Here is a 25,973-nt window from a genome sequence, read left to right on the forward strand (position 1 = left end):
ATAAAATACAGACTATCTGAAGTAGATGAAGAAAAATTATTGGTAGCTTAGTTGAAAGAGAGGGTAGTATAGCACTTAAATATGTATAAGCAGATAAAGTCAAATCATCAGAACTCCTTTAAAAGAAAACAACTTCTTCTTTGAGAGAAGTGACCTGTGCCCAATGTAACTGGATTTTCAAAAAAAATTGGATGAGGCTTTTTTTATAAAAGAATAGCAAGAAAAATTAGTAACAATTATTTAAAGGGAAAATGTTTTATGGATAATGAAAATCCGTGCATGTAATGGGAACCAGTTATAATGAATGGGTGCAGGAATAGTTATACAGAGTACCCAAGAGTTAATACTGGAATCTGCCTAATAATGACTTAGTAGAGAAGCAGACTTCTGTTTATTAAGTGGTCTCATGACAGTAAGTTGTTTTGACTGTTACAAATAATATATTATCAGAAATTCTGACTTTTAATGTTTTCTGATATTCTTTAGAGACGTTGATTTTTTTTTTGAGCTCTTTTTATTCATTAGAGACAAGTTACTTAAAAGTATGACCACATTAGATATTTAAATGCTTCAAGAGTAGGGAAATATTAATCACACAATCATAGAAAAACAGGGTTGAAGTGGCATCAAATGGCCAACGCCTGGGTCAAGGTAGGCTTGTTCCTGTCTAAGCTATTTCAGAGAGATGTTTGTCTAACACGTTCCTGAAAACGGCCAAGTATGGAGATTCCACAGCCACTCTAGGCAATCTGTTCCAATCCTTATCCACCCTCACAGGAAGTTCTTCACAATATCCCAGCTAAATTCCCTTTGTTGTGAGTTAAGGCCATTATTTCTTGTCCTGTTCCCTGGAGCCACATCGAATAGTCTATCCCCATTTCCTTTACAACCACCCTTTGAGTATTTGAAGACTTTTATCAAATCCCTCCTCAGTCTTCTCTTCTCCAAACTAAATTATTCCAGTTTCCAGTCTTTTCCTATAAATTGCGTTTCCTAGACCTTTAAACAGTTTTGTTACTTTCTGCTGGACTCTTTCTATTAGTCCAAGTCTTTCTTGAGGTGCGGCATCCAACACCAGACACAGTATGTATTCCAGGTGAGTCCTCACTAGTGCTTAATAAAGTGGAAGAATCGCTTCCCTTAACTAGGAAGCAACACACTTGTTAATGCAACCTATTCGTATACTATTGACTTCTTTGCAATAAGAGTGCACTGTTAACTTACAGAGTTAACAGTGTCTACCATAACCCCCATGTCCTATTCTGTGGTCCTATGGCCTATTTAGTCATATTAAAGAATCTGTTCTAGCGCTGACGCACTGAATATCGGAACTTTTAGTTTCTGGTCCCACAAAGCACTTAAGCATGGTCATTTATACACATGCTCTGGGAGTGGGTATGTGGGGAGGAGCTTTAATTAGAGTGGCTGTGAGAGCCACCCTAATTATAGCACCCAGAGCGTCTTGTATATCAGTGTTCCTGTGCTTAAAAATGGTGTGTGTGGGGGGGTGTGCTTTATCTAAAGCTTATCAAATGAACTTTATTGAAGGTGCCCCTGCTGCCATTTTTAAGTACAGGGAGGGTGATGCACAAGATACTGGAGGCTGCTGGAGCACGGTAATTACCTTGGTCCATCAGACTTGATTAAATCAAGTACCACTGTAATACAGCATGTCAGGGCAGCCTTGCTGCTTGTGTATGGGTACCCCATGTGAGCAATTGCTGAATTCATTGAAGCAGTATGATACAGATACCTTAGCATAGTTGCCTTGTAACTAATGGAGTATTTTGCTCAGGCAGTTATTCTCCTATACTTAGTGGCACTACTCTCACACAGAAAGCTGCGGAATTATTTTGTATGATCCAGGCCTTGGAACCTAATGCCAAATGTGTTTGTTTTAAGAAAAATATAAAACCAGGATGGAAAAAAACAAAAGGGAAGTGAAAATCGTTCGAGGTGAAGGGAGATTTACATATATGATGAGAGACACTGAGGTATAGAATTATGAAGCATGGCAAGGAGAAGAGTTAAAGAGTTTGTGACTGAGCTGTTAAAAATTTATGAAGGATATAGAAGAAATTAAACAGTCCATTCTTTTTACACTGTCTCATTATATAAGACTGAGGAATTTATTCATCTTAATTAAGGGTTACTACATTTCAGGCAAATAAGTAGAAGTACCTCATATCATCAACCTGTAGGACTGAATTTCACTGGTGCTTGGTAAGTCATCATTGTTGGATAATTGTACAACCCTTCATCAACTTTTGTAGTTATGGAGGATAAAATCACAGAACAGAGATTTCCTGCTTTAGGGTACAATGGGACTGGCTGCAAGGATCAGGAAGGGAATATTTTCCTCTCACGTGCAGCATTGTAAAGGAGACTAGTGCATCATGTTGATGAGTTATAGGTGATGCTGTCTTCTGAAATAGCAGGTATTTTCCAGAACTAGAAGCAAGGTACACCAGTTGAGTGATCCATTACATCAGATCTTATGTTTCTAAAATAAAATGGGAGAGTTGAGATAGTTTGATTGAAGATTGCTTTTGACCAAATAATTATCTTATAGACTTTTGTCTTGGCTAAGTTGTTGCTGAATCTGCTGTTTTTTAGCATCTGTGGTAAGACTTATTGCACAGTCTGAATGTCATTCTTATTAAATGTATGTGCTGGGGAGATCATTAAGTTCAGGAATGAAGCAAACAAACACAGAGGTTTTCTTCAGCTCTTTGGAGAGCTGAGTGAGGAAAAGTTGGCAGGTTTTCTGAAAACATTAAGGTAGCACCTTTTAAAGGCAAGAATATGAACCGTTTCTTCATATATTATCAGAGGCAGTCACAAAAATGTCAGTCTAGGCTGTCTAGCCCTAAGATACTAGCTTTAGTCAGTTTTAAGAATGCCTGTAACAAAACGCAACTATTAAAAATTGTCCTGCTGAGGTACAACTTCCAAAGCCTGAATGTCAGTGAGAGGTATTAAAGAGTGTTCCATTTTGAAAATTAGAGTCTGGATTTACTTTGAAGAACTGAATCTTATCTTCTCTCTCAAAGGTGCTGAATAGGCACCGGAATTGTTCTCTGAGAAAAGGGAGGGCCTTGCACAAGTTCAGACCAAGCTACTATGCTGGGGATTTTCAGCGGATGAGGGTAGAGAAGGACTGGATGTATGACTGTGAAGATCAATTGAACAAAGCCCATGTGGGGAGGTTACAGCCTCTACATTCTTCTGAAGTCTCGTGGAGTAGAGCAAGAGTTGTAGAGGTGTTTGTCGATGTTTCACAGTGTCTGGAGAAGAGATTCCATTTTCCAAGCTCTAGGGAACTCCCTACACAATCCCACCTACTCAAGTTTTCTATAGGTGAAAAATGGTTGTCCCCAAATATGTCATTGGCGACAAATCAACTTAATATATTGGTATGTGGGCTGCATGTTACACTACTGGGGGCTAAGGGAGACACTTTCATTGTCAACTGCTCATTTCAGGTACTTTTAACCCTCCAGAGACATTTCCCTTGGGATTAAAATGTCCTGTGCTGTCTTTTACACAATATTTAAACATTTGTATTTTACTGTATGATATTGGGTGCTCACTTTGCTATTTGAAATTAACGTACATGGTGTATTTATTTCAACATCCAAGCGTGACTTGTTCTATTCTTTTTTCTTTTTTTTAAGGGAAGATAAAAGCAAACATGTATGGGCAGAGCTGACCTGAACAGGGTGTGGGGCCCAGGGCAAATCACCCATGCGGGGCCCTGCCCCTGCTCAGATCTGGGCCCCGGACCTGAAGAAGCTGCCACCGCCAATGCCAGCATCGGCAATGGGGGGTAGCAAGTGGCTGGACACGGAACTGCTGCTCCGCCCAGCTCCATGCCGCCACTGCTCTGCCCCACTCCACAGGGGCCCCCAAAGCACAGGGCCTGGGGCAGTCGCCCCAATTGCCCCCCCCCCAGGGATGACCCTGTCTATGGGACCAAACCTACTCTCACTAATTCAAGTCAATGCAGGAACAGGCTATCTGGAATTATCATATTGTGACAGATATATCTATCAGTCGCAATATGTCAGTGACAACCAGAGAAGTTGTGTATCATAGAGTATACACAGTGGCAAAAAAGCATCTGCAATAGATTGTGGGACCCTGATTTTGTGCACCGCAAAACTGGATTGGTGCTGTCCTGTTCATGTAGCTTGTAACATGTAATAATATGATAGCAATGGAGAATGAGGGAAAGAGGGGCAGAATCCAGCTATAGTGTTGGCAATGGTACAGGGATTCTCTGAAGAATCCAACACAAAAGAAAATAAACATCAGATTACTGTGGAGTTTATACATAAAACTTCCCAAACATAATGTGCCATAAATATATGAATTACCCTAATCTTCATATATAAAATGTTTTATCATCAGAACGGTAGAAAAACTCATCTTTAAGCAGTTTAATTTTGTCACTTCTGAGAACAAAGATGTAGTGCTGTGAGTCATGTTCAAGTAGCAGACAATGCATGATTAAGACTCATACCCAGTTTTCTGGGTGGAAATTTATGATTAAACTGAGAAAAGAGTCCATTTTCTTTAATACTGATAAGATGAAAATAGATGGCATTGTCAATTATAGGTTTACCCAAGGTATTCTGAACTGTTACTGGAAAGCTATTGCAACCCTGGTGGCGGCACTATCTGCAGCCACGTCCAAATTTTTGGGGTCCTGGGGTGCCAGTAGTTCTCGGTCTACTCCCACTCTGTCTACAGGCTGGGAGCACCAGTCATTGGAGTGCTCTTCCGTGGTCCTCCCTGCACCAGACCACACACTAAATTAAAGTAACTTCTCAGCTGTACTTTATTGAGTTCTCTGCTGGAGCTCCCAAACAGCCCACGATTCCCTGCTGCTTTCTCTAGCTCTCCCAGAAAACCTCCTCTGGCAACTCCTGTCCTTGATTCCCTCCCAGTGACTCCCTGCACCCAGGGATCTTAAAAGTGGGTAGGGGAACCCATTTGCAGAACCCTGCTCCTTTACTAAAGGATACCAGGCAATCTTGGGTACTCATTAGCTGGTGGCTCCTCTGCCCTTAGTAGCAGCTCGCTCAGTCACAATTTTATGCCTGTTGTCCTCTCAGAAGCAATTGTCTTGGTAGCAGCCCTTCTTGGCACAGCTTCAGCTACCCTCGCCCCAGCTAGTCTCCCCTGTTTTTTTTCACAGGCTTCCCACCCTGGAATTATAGTTGCATGCATTCTGTGTGCACAGCCTGCCATAGATCCTCGTCCCAAGAGTGCAAACACCCTGATTGAGTTTGCAAGCTCTGAAGAAACCCTTCAGTACCTTTACACTACAATATCTTTTTATTATTTTTAAATTGCATGTGATGGTATGCATTGGAGGTCATGGGAGTGAAGATGTAAAAACTTTTTTTTATGATGAAGCTGTTAACGCTAATTGCACATGCCTGAAGCAGGCTCAGTTTTATTTTTGCGAGAATTAAGAGAAAAAGTACGAAAGGGCTTTCTTGCATATTAATAGCACTTTATATCCACTGCTGAGATGGTTGTGCTAGGAATTTAACAAGCTAGATTCTAAGAATTTAATAATAAACATCAAATGACCTCAAAGTTGTAAATAATTTGTATTTTCTTCTATGATGTATTTCTTCTAACTTAATATACGGTACATTTGGAGTATATTAAGTAGAAGCTGAAAGCAGGGAAGTAAGTTAATAATGCTTGACTCACCAGCTGCAACTATTAGTAGAACTGGTTAGGAATTTCTGGACCAAAAAAAAAAAAGAGGTTGGAAAATGCTGATCCATCAGAATCTAAACTTTCCATGCAATATGCTTGTCCTGACCAAACTTTCATCAAGAAAGGCTTCCTGGGTCCAGAATGAAATTTCGTGTCAAAGCAAGAGAAAGGGAGACTACTCCAATTCTTTGTACAAAGCAAGGTAAAGACTCAGACCTCTAACTTCCACATCTTGAGTGAGTGTCCTAACCATCAGGCTCTTGGCTATTCTAGAGCAGATAAGTACCTCACTTCTCCTCCTGCCCCTCATGCAATTGGTTAACACTACAACAAAACAAAAACCCAACATTTCATCCTAATGCAGAAAAGGGAAATGATTGAAATCTCAAATTTTTACAAGATATGAAAACCATTTCCTGCCTGCTTTCAGTCAGGAGCAAAATTAGATTTCAGCAAGTTAAAAGACATTCAGTTTGTGATCAGAATGAATAGCAGTCACACAAATGTGTTGGCATGTATAGATGCACTGACTCAAGTTGAGATTAAAAACAAGAAAAGGTTTGCTTTGTGTTTTGAAGAAAACTTACTTAGTACACCTTTTGTTACCCAGTAACGCACAGCCTGAAATGCTTTATAATCTACGTGTATGTGTCATATGTATCCATTTCTGCTTTTATTGAAACTTCTGTATTTAAATTAGACTTACTGAGTCCTGTTGTTGGCTGTCCCAGGCATTTGTACAGTTATTATTTATAAGAGGAGCCACCGCCCTGGATTAATAAACTATCTAAATATTTCCCCTTCATTTTAATAGGTTGGACAAAAAAAGGCAGAATACATTTCTTCATTCCAGCAAAGACTTTTGCACATCAACAGAAAAAAAATTGCTCTTTAGGGAGGACAGGTAGTTTCCCTTCAGTGCACTTTTCTGCTTTTATTTCTAAAAGATGTTCTATGGGAGCCTCACCACTAGAGCTAGCCAAGCGAGTGCACTATATTAGTGCATCTTCTAGTCACTAATGCTTAACATCTGCAAATTCCCCAGTATGCATCTCATGAAACACAGCTCCATTCCCAACCCAGTAGAAATTCTGTAGCAAAAGTTTATACCTTCAGAAAGTGCATGTGACCTCTCTCTCTCTCGCATCCATTTAAAAAAACTGGGTTTATACCAGTTGTATAGGTACCTCCCTTGAAGTGGGCCGAAGTTTTAAATTAACTTAAAAAAATCAACAGAAAGACTGGCATAAAGTAAGTTGTGAGTGTGTAATACAATGCATAGAATAGGCAGAAATACATAGAACCATATTCAGCTCTGCTGTACACGGACAAAAACTCCTATGGAGTCAAATGCTAGCCAAGAAAAAAGTACACGCTGAAGTACAGTGGTCTGCAAAACTTTTTTTTAATATATTCTCTGATTTTTGGATGGGAGTATATAGTAATTATGCTATAACCTTCCATGTTTCAGCACTGCTGGGTTACACTTCTTTCCCAACAGAAATCAGCAAATACAAAGGTTTAGGTTTAAAAATTTGGTCACATATGCCAGTTACAGACTTTACACTTTTACCAGTATAAGTGATTGGAAACCAGTCTATACCCATAATGGAAGAGAAGTTCGGAACACAAAACTAGTCTATACCCATAATGGAACAGAAGTTTGGTACACGTAGACTGGTTTAAAAATGGTGGAACTCGTTCTAAGATTTGCCCCTCCCACCAGAGGGTGAACATGTGTTCTGTTCACTACCAATCTAAACTATGCCACTTACAGAAAACCACATAACTTAGATGATTCCACCTCGGGCTTTTTGAACGTCTGTCCATAGCCATAGTCATAACACCATTTTCTTAATCTTATACTTGTCTCATGGATGGATTCCTCTTTCACCATTTTTATATGGATTGTTTGGAGAAGTGGTTTACTTCAAGCAAGACCATTTTTTTGTTTCCTGGCTGGTCCAATAAGCCCCCATCTAGACAGCCTAATGAACAGAGTATCTGTTTAAATTCTTACAGGCTTTTCATTTTATGCAGAGCAGCAGGAGGAATGTTGTGCCTTTTCTGGTGCAGAGCTAAATTTCCCACCAGAGCCATATGTCTGCAAAGCGGACCTTCTCTCTCCCTCAGTGGACCCCAGGGGAAATGAGCAAGGAAATTGGCAACTGCCTTCTCTCAGCTACAGGCAAGTATAGCAGGACATTTTTATGACAACTATAGTATTAAACAACACCATTTACTTCCAGTCCAACTAAACCAGAGGTGGGCAAACTGTGGCCCGTGGGCTGGATGCAGCCCGCCACGCCATTCTATCCGGCCTGCGGAGCCCATAAAAAATTTAGAAAGTTAATACTCATCTGCCCCGGCTGCCTGTCATGCAGCCCTCTGGCTTGCCAAAACTCAGTAAGTGGCCTTCCGCCCAAAATAATTGCCCACCCCGAACTAAACCAAAGTTACTAAGACTTCCAGCCAGCCCACTAATACATGACATTGCTTCTTTCTCCCAAACCATAGCACCCTGAAGGCTAAATATAATTTATAGGTAGTAGGACTAGATTCAGTAATGCCCAATTCACAACACCATGTAAATACAATTCTGGCGTCTCAGAGGCAGAACCAAGAGGAAGTACTTTAAGAGTTCACTCAGTCCAGGAGTTTAAACCTCTTTCCAGACAGTCTTCACTGCTGCTCTCTCAGGCAACACATTTTATCATCTTTATATTTTTATTAAGCCTTTACTTGTGGGCACTGACAGACATGTAGGCCCCTACTCTAACTCATGGCATTTTATATAAAGTGCCGTGAGTTAGAGTGCCTCCCTTCCCAACTTACAAGATGCTTGCCTGGGGGAGGATCAAGCCTCCCTAGAGGTGAGCAACCAGCCAAAGAGTGCCCCATCCCTACCCCACCCCCTTCCTTCCTGCTGACAGGCCCAGGGGTGGGACTGGGCTGTATCAGCCCAGTCCTAATAATATGACAAATTAACCCTTGAGAATACAAGTTCTAAAATAAAGTACCTTCCTCTGGTACCTCATTTGAGGAGAATTAATTTTTCATGTGATTGGCCACTTTTAAAGTGCTCTGCAGCCGTGCACTTTTGTCTCAGCATATCTGTAGAGCATTTTCAGAGGACCAATCATGCAAAAAATGTAACTTCTGTCTATACCCTGTGAGTTGCCAGCACTACATTTTGGTTGTCACTGAAGCACTGAACCCAAACTACAACCCCCAAATACAAATCCTCTTAATTTCGTAAAAGTCCAGATTAAAACCTTTCTACTTTTGGATATCTGTGTGTTGGATCTAGCATAACACCACTGTTCTACCTCTGGATATTTCTGTGTTGGATCCAACATGGAGTAATATATCTGAATACCTCTGGACTTGAGGAAATCTTTAACAAATATTCAGGTCTTTCTCTAGCTACCTCTGTAGTTTCCAGTCATTTTGGCACAGGTATTTATTTACCTTACCCTTCTAAAGTTGCTGCCTTGACTGTTGTGGTCACGCAGAATATGTCTATGCTGCAGGCTTCTATACAGTGTTGAGATAAGCTGACTAGTTTAAAGCTAGCCCAGGTAAGTAGTTCAGCAGTAGCAACACAGAATTTAGTGCAGTGTCTCTGTGCTATGCTGCAGTCTGCATAGTAAGCATACCTGATGTTGACAAAAACCTGTTGTCAACGTGTGAGAGAGGAGCATGCAAGAATGCATGAAGGTAACTGAAAATTTAGTAATTGGCAATGGAGCCTGGTATCATGGAACAACTGTAGATGGGAGTTGTCATCTCTGCCATGAATGAAAGATGATAAGCAAGCTGGAATGGATTGTGAAGGGCTTTAAAAGTGAAGACAAGTAGTTTATGTTTGATAGAGAGAGATGATGTGGTTAACATGATGATCTAAGAAAGTTATCTTTTCAGTACCATTCTGAATGGATGCGAGTGGGGCAAGACTGCATTTGTCAGGGCCAGAGAAAAAGAATGTTGCAATAATCAAGAAAGATTATACAAGCTCAGATGAAAGTTTTACCTGTGTGGATGGATAGAAAAGGCTATGTTAAACTTGTTTTGCAGAAAAAATCTTCAAAATGTAGATGTTATCTGGTTGACAGAGTCGGGTCACAATCAACAATGACGTAGGAACAGCTTTTTATTTTGCTCCTAGGGGAAGATCCTGGGGAGAAAATCTGGCTAAGTGTATAAGTTCAGTAAGTTCCTGTTCTTTAGTTACCATAATAATACTAATAATGATGTGAAAAGTAAATGCAATTTCACTTCTCTCCTTGCTGGCTTGGAATACTGTAGGCCTACAGAAGAATTCCAGAACAATGTCAGAAAACTACTTCTAGCAGAGAGTCAGGTCTGAGTTTTCTATTCTTGTAATTCAGTTTGATTCAGGAGAGTGATTAAAATTAGACTGGTGTAGGTGTAACTGAAGGGAGAATCACACTCCCAGTATTTAAACACTCAGTTGAATACTTCCACACATTTATCTTCTAGCAGTGGACTTTAAATTCTTGTCACTGAGTAGAATCCCTAGGAATTGTTCAAATGTTTGTTGTGCCCTTGTAAAGAAGTATAGAAACTCATCCATGTTTGCTCTGATAAGGGAGACAATGTCTAGAATGAAGATGCATAGAATGGTCTTTGTTATTAAATATCTTGACTGTTCTGTGGGGTTGTAGGTTGTAACCATGTTGGTCTAAGGGCACAGGCCGACAAGGTTCTTTGGGTAGATGTGATATCTTTTATTAGACTGACTAAATAGTTGAAAAGATTGTTCTTTGCAAGCTTTTGGGCACAAACACCCTTCTTCAGGTATAAGGAGAATCTGTTGGTGTTTGTGTGCTCTCCTGGGTAGAATAGAAGCCAATATGAAAAATGCAGGTCTGTGAAAATACAAAGGAGTGGCAGTGAGGATCTGAGGGAATGAGTGTGTGACAGGGGGCCAAGTTAAGGCCGGTTCTCAACGTCGACCCACCCACCTGTCTATGTGTGGCAGCCCATCCAATCCCACCTGCCGTGACTGGCTGTTTGATACCTAGTGTAAAAATGCTGGAGGTTGCCCATTTTAATGCCCCAGTGCCAGGGGGCATTGTACATGGCTCCGTACCACCGTACACAGTGCCCCATGCCTTGCAGATAGCAGCATCATACGTAGATCGTAACTCCAGCCTGGGGCCAGGCCAGTTCTGCCCTTGGCTGCACCTCTCCCATTATGCTCATGCACTCCATCCCCTCTCACTGGACCTCTTGCATACTCTAAAGGTGCCCTGCCAGAGAGCCAACAGGTGAGAGACAGGTGAGGGGGCAGAAGTAGGAATATAGAACTGGTGATGGAATGTAGCTGGTAAAATTTAGACAGGTTACCTGGGGTTATCAGATGGCAGGAAGGTTTATAATATGCCATAAATCCAATGCCTATATTTAGTCTGTGATTTTTTTTGTATCCAGTAGATTTATGAAGTGAAGTTCATAGTCTCATATACAAAAGGTGTCTTGTAAATTCCCTTTGAGGATTAGAACTGAGAGACTGGAGAGAGAATGGTTATCTTGTGAGAAGTGGACACCCACAGGTAATTTGGTATTTTTGTCCTTGATAGATTTTCGGTGAGAGTTCGTTCTGGTACACATTCATTTGTTTTCTCCTACATATTTTCAAACAGAGCAGTTAGTGCACTGGATGAATTGTATAACATTTATAGAGGTGCAGGGGTAATATCCAGGAATAGTGAATGGTTCTGTTGTGGGGTGTGGTTATTGTGGGAGTGGTGGGGATGTGTTGGCAGGGTTTATATTTTTTATCTTGGCATGGTATCGATCCATTTGGTGTGCTTTGGGCCATAGGAAGTTTGCTTCTGTTGATGAGGTTGGCAAAGTTTGGTGCTTGTTTAAAGGTTAGGATGAGTGGTTCTAGAAAGATCTCTCTGAGAATTGGGTCATCTTCTTGTATGGGTTGCAACTGTTTGAGTATTTTCCATGTATGTTCCAGGGAAGGATGGTACGTCATAACCAACGGTGTGTGATTTGTGGGGATTTTCCTTTTTGTAGTACAGCAGTTCTTCATATGTATCCGGGTGGCTCTTTCAAAAGTATGCTCTATCGGCCTGGAGGAGTATGCTTGTTGTGTGAAAGCCCTTTTGGGATTTGCAAAGTGATGATCACAGGTATACTAAGTGCAAATTTGGTAGTGTCAGAGAGCTTGGCTATATATTACAGTTTTTTGGTGTGTTTAGGGTGCTCACTGGTTCTTTGTAGATATGTATGTTGGTCCATGGTTGTCTTGTATATGGTGGTTTGTATTTTACCATTCTGGATATGGATCATAGCATCTAAAAAGGAAATGGTGCTGGAGTATTCAAGAGAGAGTCTGATGGAGAAGTGATGTTTGTTGAATTTGTGATAGAAATCAAAGACTTCAGATTTTGGTCCAAATAATGATGTTGTAAGCTGTATATCTTATGCATAGCATGGGTTTGATGGTGCAGTTCTTGAGGAATTCTTCTAGGTGGGCCATAAAAAATTTGGCATATTGTAGAGCCATTTTGGTGCTCACAGCTGTGCCCAAGATCTGGAGGAAGTGTTGGTTATTGAAACTGCAGTTGCGTGTGAGGATGAAGTGTATAAGTTCAGTAATATCTTTAGGTCTGTATTCTGATTTGTAATCTTGCTCTTGTAGATTTGTAAGGCAAGCTTAGATGCCAACCTGGTGTAGGATATTGGTATATAAGCTGGTAACATGAACAGTGGCTAGGAGGGTATTGTTGGGAAGGTGGTCTATGTTTTTGAGTTTTCTTAGAAAGTCTCTTGTGTCTTTGGTCAAAATTTGGTTGTGGGTGACCAGAGGTTTTAGGAAGAATTTGATGAACCTTGATATTTCCTCAGAGTTCCATGGTTGGATATTATAGGTCTGCTTGGGTTTCCTTGTTTGTATATTTTAGGGAGCCTGTAACAAGTCCCTGGACTGGTTAGTGCAGGGAGTTCTGTAGTGTTTCTTGTAGCTCAGATGGAAATGATGTGATGGTGGCTTTGAGTTTTAAGGTGAAAAGGGGAGTTGGATCTTCCTTTAGTTTTTCATAGTAGGTAATGTCAGAGAGTTGTCTGTTGGTTTCTTTTATGTAGCCTTCATGGTTAAGGATAACTATAGCTTGTCCTTTATCTGCTGGTTTTATTACTGTTTGATGGTTGGATCTTAGAGATTCTATGGCCTTTCCCTCTGAGAGGAAGAGGTTGTTATGATGGTGTTTGTTGTTGATTATTTCATTGTTCATTCTTTCCTGGAAGCAGTCAATATAGCATTGAGGTTTGAAGTTTCTCCTCTGTGAGGTGTCCAATCTGATTTTTGATTTTTTGGTGTTAATCTTTTCCTCATTGTCACAGGATGAAGTATTGTTGAAACTCGGTTTGTCTTGGTCGTAGAAATATTGCTTGAGACAGAGGCATCAGAAAAATTCTTCTAGCTCCACATTGTAGTATCTTATTAGGGTATTTTTCCAGACAGAAATTAAGGCCTTCAGAGAGGACACATTTTTCAGCTTTGGTAAGTGCATGGAGAGATTGACTGGTTCCTTCAGCTTCATCGGTTATGAGGTTAGAATGTTGTACAGTATTGGTGGTGTTTCTCTGATGGTGGTTTAGTGGCTGGGAAAGTTGTTCCCGTAGTAATTGGTTCCATTTCTTCTTTTTATGTTGGATGGACATTGTAAAAATCTTTGGTACTCTTTTTATATACATTGTATAACATTTGGGAAGATATTCAGATTTATCTCTCAAATTGATGTAGTATGTGTTGATTTCCTTCTTGAGTTGATCTCTTTTGGAGTAGGGTATGTGAAGGAGATGATTTCTAAGTTTTTCTGAAGTTCACTTGCATAGTTGTGAAACATGTTTGGAATTGTGTATAGTAGTCAGAGGATTGTAGATGCTCAGCCCTTTGGGAACGATGTCATGTTTCTTGAAGAGTCTTAGAAAATATAAGTCACTGTTTCTTCTTCATGTTGTGACATTTCCATTTCAAACCACAAAATGGTATAGTGTAGCAGGTACCATGTGTAAATGTATGCTTGGAGTGAAGTGCTGTGCAATGTTTTGCTTCAGAAATGAGCCACTCAAGTATGTTTTTACACCGGTGTCATGGAGATTTGAAAAATGTTAACAACCATTATAAAGTTAGACCAATTGTAACATTTATCAGTCTGTGCGAGTGAATGACCCAGAATTTGTCTCGTTTATATCTAGACTAGGGGTCAGTAACTTAACGCACACAGGCTGGATTCAACTCACAAAGAAATCTAACCCACAGAAGTTCAATCTAGCACAGGGGATCAATGGCACAGAGCTGCACCATGCCACCTAACTTCTTCACAGCATTCTCCTCCACTGTGCAGCCTTTTGCCCTGTGCTCTTCTCACTGCAGAGGGGTTTTTGTTAGTCAGTATCCATCCATGCTAATTTATCCCCTTCTCAGCAAGGTAAATGAGCCCAGAAAGAGCAATGCATGAACACCGTTTATACTACGCTGTTTCTGGTCCCTGAGTGAGCTTGTTGAGAGCACGCTTGAGTAACTCTGCATAGCATTGAATTCTGGTGTGTATTTGCTTGGACAAAGGAAGAACTTTCCAAATTGTGACCACAACATTTTAGGCTGGCTTGAAACTCTAGCACAATTACTTAATGTAGAAGGAATTTGTTTATTGTGATATAAGATACTTTCTTCCCTTTAGGAGGTGGCTTAAAATTGATCAAATTTAGCCCTTCTACCTAGTTTTTACAGTGTAAGTAGCAAGCTTTTCTGCTTTGTAACTCTTAAAAAATGAAGAAAGTGCTTGGCAGATTCTTTTCTGACAGTCCTGACATAGGAAGTCAAGCATGGCTGAAGAATATATCTGTAAGTGAGGTTTTAACTACAGTAAGCAGTATGTACTGATTTTTTTTTCTGTATTTGTCCCTTCACTTTGGTTCATGAAGGATGTACTATTAAAAACTTGCTTTTTTACCAACAGAAAATGTGGTGGAAAGGCAGTCTGATCTGGGTAGAGCCAAATAGAGTACTGTACCTCCTTGATGTGGCAAAAGCTTCGTGCATTTACCTCTGTTTGCTTTGTTTTGGTGAAATAGGATTCCCCTAAAGGGAGATCAGCAGCTTGAAGCAGAGATGTAGTTTTTCATTTTCTTTAATCCTACATAAAAAGCATAACAGTGACATTTCAAAATAGTCATTCAGTTTTTTTAACTATTTACACTATCGTCTTAAAAAAGAGGCATTCTGGAATATATAAAGCTTGTATAAAGGGTGTTATGCTAACACAAAGAAGGGTATCAGCTTTGCACAGTGTTGATATGAAAAAACCGGTGGATGTGATTCTGAATATGTATTTAGCTTATTGATCTATTACAAGAACAAGGATGCTCAGAAAGACAATCATAGATATGGACAGTGCTATACCATCATTTAGTATTGCAGGGCTGATTATCTGTCTATACCTCAATTTCCTGAACTGTGAAATGGGGTTACTACTTCTTACCTAAATATTTCTGTAATATTATGTTAAGAGCCTCAGATGGGGTCTCTATAGGTACACACTAGCATTAGTATAATAATACAGGGGACGTCTACACATGCAATTAATGCAGTTGAATATACTCTGACTCAAACTGAGCCAGAGTAAACCAATCCTAATATGACCAACTACACATTTGTTTAAGCACAGTAATACCTGATACCACTTATATCCTGCAGGACTATCCAGCAGCACATAAATTAGTCTGCTGTACACTAATTGCCTTGCACATGAAGACAGTGATGCTTTACTGCACAGAAAATTAGTCTGCTGCGCAGTTGAGCATCTTATGTAGATGCACCCAGAAAGTATTAATTGAGAGACTTGAAACCAGGTATTGAATGCATTATCTGTATAAACACTTATTAAAATAATGAACCCTGTGTGTTGTCTTTCATGGTAATATAAAGAATAAGTGTACAGGCGACACTTCCCCTTTCTTCTTTTGACTAAACATAAAATCCAGAGTTCATTTTCACTTGCATCAGCTTACTTGCTTCAGGATCAGTCTGAATGAGTGGCTGGTTATGAGCCTACCAAACATGCACATCAGTGCTGTAGGCATCAGTTATGGTGATACAGAACACAACATTGTTCAATGCAAGTAATTTTCTCTGCATACTGAACTGGCACAAGCATTGTCTTTCATAGGAAATCTAAGATGAATGTCTTTAACCAAATCTGTTCATTGAAAACTGCCATGATACTTTAAATAAGTATTAGAATTTATATCAGAGTCTTGAAATAATTTCATCTAGAGTCATTCAATTATGCTTACCTCAATTCCCTTGAAAGTTCAAGGAATATCGTTTTCTTTGAATGAGAGTATTCAAGGATAAAGTATTCCTTTTCACCTCTCATTCTAGACTGTTGCAATATATTGTTGAACAGCAGCTTTATGACACTCCACCAGAGGCAGGTGGATTAATCTTTCTACATCAATTACAACTTCAAAAGTATATTTGGAGGCTTAATTAGTATTTGGAAACTGCTTTAGGAAATGCTGATGAGCACAGCTTTTGATGCATTGTTACTAACAAGTAATGGTGTTTCTGAGTTGAGTTACAGACTCCACTGGTACTATTTTCCTAATAATCATCTTTATAGCCCCTCTTGATATACCTTTTTTCCCTCTAGAATAGAAAACTTAATAAACTTAATTTCAAAGCTACATTTTCAGAAGCACGTGATAATGATCCTTACAGACGGGAGACTTTTGCTGCTGGTGAAAGTTCTTGTCCAGAATTTGCCCAGCTCCCTGTGCAATTCCACTCTTCTCCCCTTTGCGTAACTTTTTTTTTCAGATTCAGGGATGAAGGCGAGAATACTGTAGGCTACATGTGGGGTATAGCCTGATCATGAAATATGTACAGTAGTGTATAAATGAGAGTCATGGCATGTATCACAGTGTGGCACCTAAAAAGCTAACCGCACTTTGGGGACCTAGTTCAGCCTTGATGTAAGCAGGGACAACTTTTTGTTTTAATTATATCCCTAGGTCAGAAGTTGGTCTAAAGAGAGTGGTACCTGATTTACAAAGCTGCTCAGTAGGTTTTCCTCATAGGTTAGCTTTCAAACCCTCCTGTAGTTCTAAAAAGAATTTGATCTCTTTGTAAGGAAACACGGAGTTAGCTGGCTATCCTAGTCTTTCCTTCTTCATAGGAAAGGGGAAGCAATCAGAGCTCTTCATGTGATTCTTCCCTTCTCAGCCTATAGAATACTCCTGCAGTCTTTAGTCCAGCTGCCCAGTGATTGTGCTGCACTTACCACTGCCCAAAAGCTGGGATTCAGGGAAAGGAGTGGAAAATTCTAGTTTCCCTCTCCCGGAGGTGCACCAGTGCTAGTATGGGAATGAAGGAGCAAGATACCTGAAGAAGCATTTGAAGGTGAAAAAAAGAGGACAAACGGCAGAAACAACCATATATAGGAAAAGCTTTATATTTGGGGTAAGCAGCTCAAATTATGGAAGTTTGCATAAGCCAGAAAACTGCAATAGACAAGTTTTTGCACATGTTTGAAGCGGAGCAGATTCCTTGGTGGAGTCTGTTGGAGGTGGGGATTGGAGACAAATTTAAGTGATAGGCAGGTTTAGGGAGCTCTGGAATTCATTGAGTATGTCTTGAGATATGGGCTAAGGATAAAAGTTGCATGTAAACCAGTTTAAATCAGAAACTAGTTTAAACCTATAACAGAACAGAAGCTCAGTGCATATAAACTATTTTCTAAATGGCTGAAACTGGTTTAAGATAAACCTGTTTGAATTTGGTATCAGATTTAACTAATTTGGGTCAAACTAGTTTGAAACTTCTGTCCCAAACCCCTTCCTGGTTCAGATTAAATCACAGTCCCCCAGCATGCTTTCCAGCCCTGGGCTGGGCTGGGCTGGGCTCTGCTGTCTGCTCCAGCAGAGGAAGGTTGTGGGGGGGAGGCAGGGACTGCCCCCCTCCCTCCCCCAAGCTAACCCAGGCTGGGGTCTGGGGCCAGGGAGAGGGGTTAAATCCACCTTCTCCAAAGTACAGAGCTTCCCTGCTGCTAAACTTACTGAAACTTACTGCTGGCTGCAACTGTGGACTACAAATCACAGAGGCACCTGGAACCAGGAAGAGGAAGTGATGAGCAACCTTGGAGAGTCCTGCTGCTGTGATTGTGGACTGAAAATCCATAATCCTTGGGGGCATCAGGATGAGGAAGCAAACACACAGCCCATGCTGGCTACAAGCCAGAGAGGCATGTTCTAGCACCCCCTGGCCTCTGGCCTGAGCCACTGCAAGCATGTGGCTGCATTTCCTGAATCAGAAGTAAATGTGTATCCAGTTGTTTCTCAGTTTAATCTCTGTAGTTTAGACTAACTTGCGAAGACTGAATAGATTCAACCTCGGGCTTTTTGACTGTCTGTACTTAGCCCTGGAGAGGAAAAAGCAAATTAAGTCATTACGAATCTTTGAATGAAGGAGCCATTGTGGGGTCTCTATACTGTCAGGAAAAAGAATGAATTGCAGAGAACTCTTTACATTTCATAACCATGGAGAATTCAGTGAGGAGATCTCTGTATTTGTTGAGGGTTACACAATGGATGGTTTTGCGGGGGGGTGGCGGGGAGGGGAGTAAGGGGAAGTTGAAAAAAAATAGGAAGGGAAAAAGTGGAGGTGAGACTTGGGGTTAAAACCATTATAGTTTCCCAAATGTAAAAACAGACTTTAACTGCTACAAGATGTATTCCTGACAGCTGGACTCTGAGCAAATCCCCTGGCTAGACAAAATCTAATTCTATTGAGTCCATTTTCTTTTTTTTTTTGTCAATAGATGTTAGGTGTATTACATCAGAGCTCACATTGGGTGTAGTGTTGGAGTAAGTAGCAGTCAGGAAATACTTCATGTTCTATCTTCCTGTTAGTTGCTTTATTGTCCTTCAACTTAACCTTGACACAAACTACATTCTGGGTTTCTCTCCTGAAAAAATGACAAAGACTTCCATGGAATCATCTGCTTGACCCAGGCTGTGCTTGACTTCATATAAATTAAGTTGTAAATGACTGTATACCTGGTACAAAACAGAACCTCACTACTTTTTCAATCCAAGTGACAAGGCTGTTTCTGTGGTAAATGTAATGTGTATGAAAAAATCACTTTTCTACATCAGAAGGGAACATGAAGCATGTTTTAGTAAGTGACTAAAAATTAGATTTTAGTTAACTTTATCTTTAGACCTTAAAGAAGTCCTAAGAGAGCTCTCTAATTTTACTGTGCTAAATACTAATCCAATCTTACTTCCTCTTTAGCAATTGCAGACAGTTGCGGACAAGGGCTATGCATGCGGCCTTCAGAGTCATTTACAGATATTTTCTGAAATTTAAAACTTGCTTTTATCTGCCCTTTTTCAGATATTAGAAATTTGTTCTAGAGGCCACATTCTCTTTTTCAACCCTTGGAGAAAAACACCTGCCTTTAAAGCAATGCTCTTCAATAAGGAGTTGATGAAGCCTTGTCAGTTTCCCAGTCTACAGTAACCTACTCTTTATATAACACTGCACTAAAATAGCTATAGTGTATTCATTGCATTTATCAAGAATGGTGAATCATCTGATGCCTGTCATATTTCTCCAACTGAAGGAGGAACTTCGTAAAAAAACATGCTTTTGAAAAACACAGTAGTAATTCCTTGGGGGTTTGTTTTATTGTTTTCAGGGTGCTGGGTGCACTGCACTGGTGGTAGCTGTGGTTGCAAGGAAGTTAGAACTTACCAAAGCTGAAAAACATGTGCATAATTTCATGATGGATACCCAGCTAACTAAGAGAGTAAGTCATAACTGTAGATCTTTATATTCACAACTGAAAAGGAATGTTATGTTCATTGTATTTCTGTGGTACGTTTAAAACATTGTATTTATTAATAGGCATAATCCTGTAAGATGCTGAGGGGTACTGGACATCCTGAACGTCTTTCATAATTAACGGGAGTTGCAGGTTCTCAGCCTTTTTGAAGATTTTGCCATATGGCAGTAGATTTGTAGAAGCTAGAACATAGCAGGAAGATAACTCGAAGAAACAGCAAGGAACATAATATTGTTTTAAAACAGAAGTTTGATATGTTAAACTGAAGCCAGTTTTACACAGTATCTGAGAGGAAGAAATTCCAGTATGTGTATAATTCTTGTATCTCTTAGATGTAATAAATGATAGCCTGAACTCCTGAAAGTCAGCCATACAAACACTGTTCTTTATGAAAGTGAGATGCTTTCTTACAACAAAGGTATCTTGAAGAATAGGTTTAAAATTGCTCACAATCCCATGTGAGTTGAGTAAAGTATTTGCTGTTGCTTCATTTCCATGGTTTGTTCAATCAGCCATTTACAAAAGGTTGTAGTCCTGTTAGGACTGGATATTTGACTGGTCAAAAAATACTTCATTAATTGCCTGGTCAAATATTTTTAAATATGGTCAAATATTGTCAAGTAACAGTCAAATAGTTTAAGTATTAATTTCTTGATCAGTGAAGAGAGATACTTTAACCTTCAGTAGGTTAGATATTTATGCCAATTACAAAAAAACAGCTAGTTAAATGCTAATGCAAAGCAATCAAATTAAATTCCAAAAAACTGTAATAAATGTTTATAACTGTCAGTGTTAGGTAAATGTGAATGTGAATGATATTAAAGACTAAAGAGTTCCTTTCCTTGGCTTTTATTCTGAAATCTTAGGGTCATTCTGAACAGTTACTAATAATACACGTGTGTGTGTGAAATTAAACAGAAATAAAACACATGTGCCAATTATAAAAGACAAAAACCAGTTTTTAAAGTGCACTTAGGCTAAGTAGGCACTAGTCCGAGTTCTCAAACATTTTGCTGTCCTCATTTGGAGATTTCTTCAGTCACAGTACATGGCCAGAAAAGCTTTTCTATGCTGCTGGATTTGGTTCTTCCCTTAATATATGCAGCAACTCCACATGGCTTCATGAAGGGAGGGGAAAGGAGGCTGGAAAGGCTTAGGAGAGAGGATCAGGGCAGGGGGTGCTTGCTTCTAAATGGGGGGAGAGAGAGAGAGGGTATCCTAACTGCTGCAGTTACAGTGTACTGTAACTCCTCCATTAAAGTTATTCCCGAGATTAACACTATAATTCAATAAAAGGACAAAGTTTACAACTTTTACAATAAAACCTAATTTAAAGAAGTGACTAGAACTTTGATTAACACCCCCCCCCAACAAAACAAAACACAAACCCTCCCTAAAAAGTAAACACCAGAGCTAAGGAGCCAATGAAGAGTCTAAATCCAGAAAACAGCTTTATGTGCAGCAAGAACAAATAATGACAGTTTCCATTGCCTTTACTCATTTAATTATTCACTGATTTTAAGAGAGAAGCTTGGGTGTAAAAGGCCTTCAGAATCAAATCCAAAGGTTCCTTTAAGTCCTAGTAAGAAAACCTGAGATTGAGGAAAAGGTGGTACTCATGTAGGTATTAAGAAACTAACTCTCATCCACCAGGAAGGTGAGCAATAGAGACAAATTTACCTATTCCTTCTTGATTTGGCAGCAATTTTCAAACACATGTAGGCACATGTACACGGGATGCTACATCACCATGGCGTTGACAGGCACTAACCATAACACCACCACTACAGGACAGTAACTTGTTGCTACTATGCTGTAGTGTCAAAAATGACCCGTGTGCCACCAGTGCTAAAGCAAGTACTAAATAATTGCATAGTATTAACTGCACAGTCAGAGAGGGGCACATGTAGACATGCCCAGTAAAGAGTCTAGCTGGTGAAGGAGGGAGCTGCCATTCCAAGATCAGACTGGGAGTACTTTTAGTACTTGCTTAATGCACAGTAGTACCAGCACAGTACTTTAGTAATGCTTACTAAGCTTAATTGTACTGTGCAGTAGTATATTAGCATGGTTTTTGCCTGGCACGCTACTGCACATTAAGCATCTCATGTAGACGCACCCTATGACTGCAGAGTTAGACATCCTAGACAGGAAAGAAGGTTCATGCAGGTTTGCTGAATCTTGTGAATTTAGTTGTTACTTGTTCCTTTTTCATGTCATCCTATTCATCTTCTCCCTCCAAAAAATTTGTGAACTCCAGTCTAACATAATACTTAAACAGTGTTTCACCTTAGAGTCTACTCTTGTTGAAGTCTTGATCCTTCTGGTAATGTAAAAGGAAGGCAAATAAACCCTCTACTTCCGAGGTATTTGTCAGACAATAAATCAGTAACACAGAACTTGGAATTATTTCCTGCGAATCAAACCTAGAGCTGGCTGTACCTAATGGAGGAGTTGGGGACTTGAACTTATCTGTAAGATCCATTGAACCTGATCCTTTTTATGTTGCAGTCAGTGGAAAAACTCTTATTTGGCCATTGTCTCTGGGAGCTCTTACTTAGAAATTGAGCCTCTGCCCTGCCCCTTCCTAAATACAGTCCTTTAGCTTTAACAGTTCAGTAAGACAGGTGATATAAGAGCAAAGGGAAAGAGATGATGATGAGAGCTAGTTTAATACTATATATTTGCCTTAACGGGAATTGGAGAAATTATAACATCAACCATCAATATATGTAAATACTCTGGCTGTATTTTTCAATCAATGTCAGTTCCACACCAGTATCGCCAGACAACTTAGTATAATTATAGGGGCTTTAACGTTTTGTATTATGAAATCTTTTATGGAGCCCCTTCTCCCTACCACCTCACGCTTACCCCCCTTATCCCCATATAAAGCAGACATGAAGTATATATAGTAAATCTAGCCATAATGTTATGGCAACATACTTTCCTCAGGGGTAATGGAAAACAAGGATGGAGTGAAAACAAGGTAAAATAGAACAATCTGTTAGATCAGCTCAAGAGTTTCTTACAGAGGAAAAGTGTGTTGAATTACTAATACAAGAGAAAAAATAATCATACAAGTGACCCCAAAGTGGCAAATCTGTAATAGGGAAATCCATTTTTAGTTCTGTAAAATGTATCTGGTTAATTACAAATGGTCCAAATTATTTTCAGAAACAGATTTGACTACAAGCCACAAAGAAAGCTGTTACAAATGTTCCTCTTACCTCTGGTCATCTCTCTTTCTACATCACTGTAGCAAGTTCCCACTGAATCTGAAGCTCTCCCATAGCCAGGACTGAGAGTGTCTCTGAAAGACAGTATAGATTAGAAAAGACTCAGACACACTAATGCTATTTTTGTGAGCCTGGTATTTTCTTCTATTAAACAGGTGAAAAATGCAGCTGCCAACGTACTCAGGGAAACATGGTTAATTTATAAAAATACAAAGCTGGTTAAAAAGATAGACCATGCAAAAGTAAGGAAACATCAACGCAAATTCTTGCAGGCTATTCATCAGTAAGTACTCTTTTGGTTTGGTTTTTCTGTCCAGACGTTACCTGCACTCCCTCAGAACTTCTGCTCTTGGGACTGAATTTGTTGTTTCTTTTAGAATAAGTACAGTAAGATTTCAAAGTAGTGATTTTTAAAAAATGTTGGCAGTGTATTCCCAATGTAGTTTGGAACTGGATTTTTTGTAAATGTTTTCTTGACAGTCTCTGTCATATTTCATTAATTGGCAGAGAGATGTTTATACTGTTGTTATTACCAGTTTTTGTTATGTTATGAATTTGTTTCAAAGCAGTTGTCCCGTTTTTTTTGGCCAGTCAAAAATAGAAATAGAAAATATAGCAGCTTGAAGCATGCATCCTAATCATTTTCAAGTGAAGATTGTGTGTTAATTATAAACTAATGGCTATTAGTACAGAGAGTGTTTATTGAATTGATAATGGACCAGTTTCTCTGCCTGTTTGACATGCTTTATCAGCTTAAAAAGAGCAAATAGGAACCACTGCCCAGAGTGAGATTTCGTCAACATAAAGGAGTCCTTAGTCAGTTTAATCAACTTGGGTGTCTTCTGTCAGTAGCAGGGAAGAAGGGAGTATTCTAGCAATCCCCAGGTGGCAGATAGACCTTCAGGAGTTTTTCACTACTGAGATACTTGAACTCTGACCCCAAATTATCCTAAACTCTACCAGCATTTAAAAGAGAATCAGGGCTAACAGTAATAAACTGGATCACCATAATATAATTCATGAAACTGCCATTCTCTAAAAGTCTTCATAAAATTGATAATTAGTGTTTGTCATCAAGCTAATCCACAGTCAACTAGGATTCTTGAAGCATTCATTTCTGGGGTTGTACTGTTCATGGAGCAACAACCTTCCTTCATCCGACCACCAGATCACCTTATCATATAATGTCCCTGGATGAGTTGTGCCTGTGTTTGTACCAGAATAAAAATGTCCTGCGATTAGTGTATACATGCATTACCCTTCTAATTAGGGTTTAGCAAGTGGCCGAATTCAGTGCCACTTTTCTGCCATTGATTCAGTGATACAGTCCTGGGCTACCTGTACAGAAATACTTTGTCGTATCACAGGATAAAGTGTTGTTATTCCTGATCGGGGAAACTTTTTTGGATGCATTGTGGGACAACAGACGCAGGCATCTGTATGATTACACTTTGTCCCAAGATAAAATGGTTTATTCCAGGATAAATGCAACATCTGTTTGCAGCCAAAAGACCTTCTGTCTGCAGAAACGAGAGATTCCCTAGGCCTTAAAAGGCTCTACACCTTCATGCCTGCTCAGGGACTTCCTGCCTGCCCTGCAAGTCCAGCTCATTGAAGCCCTTGGTGTAGGCACCATGCTGTGGGCTTCCCCAGTACTTTGGGGCAGCTGCAGAGAACTTAATATAGATTCAGGTTGCATTGACATTTTTATAAAACCCATATGCCAGCTGTAGTTTCATGGTCTTCTAATCTCTGTGGCCTAAGCCAGCAACAGAGATGATGCCAGAGTACAGCTGACTTTCATATATTCCTGTACAGTGTGCAGCAGGTGGAAGCTCCATATGTAGAAATGCCTTTTCATGCATGAATGTAGCAGACACAATCTGGCTCTTGGTTTTCCCCATTTGTAAATTGAGGGTAATGCTGTTTGCTTTCCTGCCTTGAAGTAATGATGTGAAGATTAGTTAATGGTTGTGCACTGCCTTGAAGATGTAAAGCACTCTAAGTAGTATTTTATTTAGCAGACCTGCTAAGCTAAATGTTGTAGACCTTGTAGTAAAGCCACTCAGTGGAAACCGTAAAAAAAAAAAAAAGTCTACAAGCGTTGAGATTTTGGTAGCTTGGGAAAGCATGCTGTGAAATCTATTTGCTCAGCTTAAAGAGATGGCCCTGGATGGCAGGAAAGTCTGTGTGGTATATGTGTGTGCACATGTGTGTGCATTGCTAGACTGACTTCTTCACTGCATAGTGAATTCCTTAATTTTAACCTTGCTGTTTATTTTTGTGTGGGGGATAGAAAAAAAATTATAAAAAGCACATTGGGCTCGATCTGCAGCATTAAATACTCTTCGGGCTCCAGAAGAGCTTCAAGAGGTTGCAAGTTTTTGCTCTGCATTTCTCTTAACTATTCAGTCGGCTCAATTGGTGGGGAAGTGGAAAACAGTGGTAATTTTTTTGCTTAAACCGATACATACTTCTGAGAATCCTTGTTGCGTTTTGCTTCTGATTTGAAGGGTACTACTGTGTTTTTGAAGAAGGTTGGAGATAATTCTTGGGTGTAGGCAGACTGACCTCTGTCGGGAGCACATCTCCAGAATTCTGTTTCCCTGGCACGTGCCTCTTGGTTCCACTAGAGTAGCTGGGCAAATTTTTTGACTTATGACAATATATCCCTTATCAGTCTTTTTCTAAGAGTTTTTTTAAAAAAATTTTTAAAAGCTGTTACATGCTATCTAAACTATCAAGTTACTAGAGTAAAGATAAGATTCAAGGGGTGAAATTCTATAGCTTGTTTTATATGAGGTCCAAGTAGATGATGATTCAGAGATCAGTTTTGCTGTAAAAACCTCAACATCTTCAAAACAGTAATTCAGGCTCTGCCTTCAGCTACTCTAGGTTCTATTTCCACATATATCAATGAAAAACACATGAGGGTCTTTCCCTCCTGACATCTTTATAAAAATGTATATATCAGCTACTATATGCACAAGGAGGCTTCATGGATTGTACTTGGGGGATAAGAGAAAATGGGAATGAAGCTACTGCAAGGCCCATTATTATCCATGCAAATGAATCAGGCTCAACTCATAGCAGTTGCTAA

The 25,973-nt window shown here is 39.7% G+C and overlaps 1 protein-coding gene across 4 annotated transcripts in view; it reads left to right on the forward strand.

Moving 5' to 3' along the window:
• KCNN2 (potassium calcium-activated channel subfamily N member 2) overlaps positions 1 to 25,973 on the forward strand; it is a 114,065-nt gene that overhangs the window by 80,140 nt on the left and 7,952 nt on the right. For 2 of the 4 annotated variants that reach the window (XM_090038391.1, XM_090038394.1), the window contains 2 exons: positions 19,488 to 19,598; positions 23,029 to 23,156. In XM_090038391.1, coding sequence (XP_089894517.1) covers positions 19,488 to 19,598; positions 23,029 to 23,156 — 239 coding nt within the window. The remainder of the gene's footprint in view (positions 1 to 19,487; positions 19,599 to 23,028; positions 23,157 to 25,973) is intronic. The other 2 variants (XM_090038393.1, XM_090038392.1) reach the window with 2 other exon arrangements.

Source organism: Crocodylus siamensis, chromosome 3 (genome assembly GCF_052110815.1).
Source record: "Crocodylus siamensis isolate JL-2025a chromosome 3, ASM5211081v1, whole genome shotgun sequence".
Classification (NCBI taxonomy): domain Eukaryota; kingdom Metazoa; phylum Chordata; order Crocodylia; family Crocodylidae; genus Crocodylus; species Crocodylus siamensis.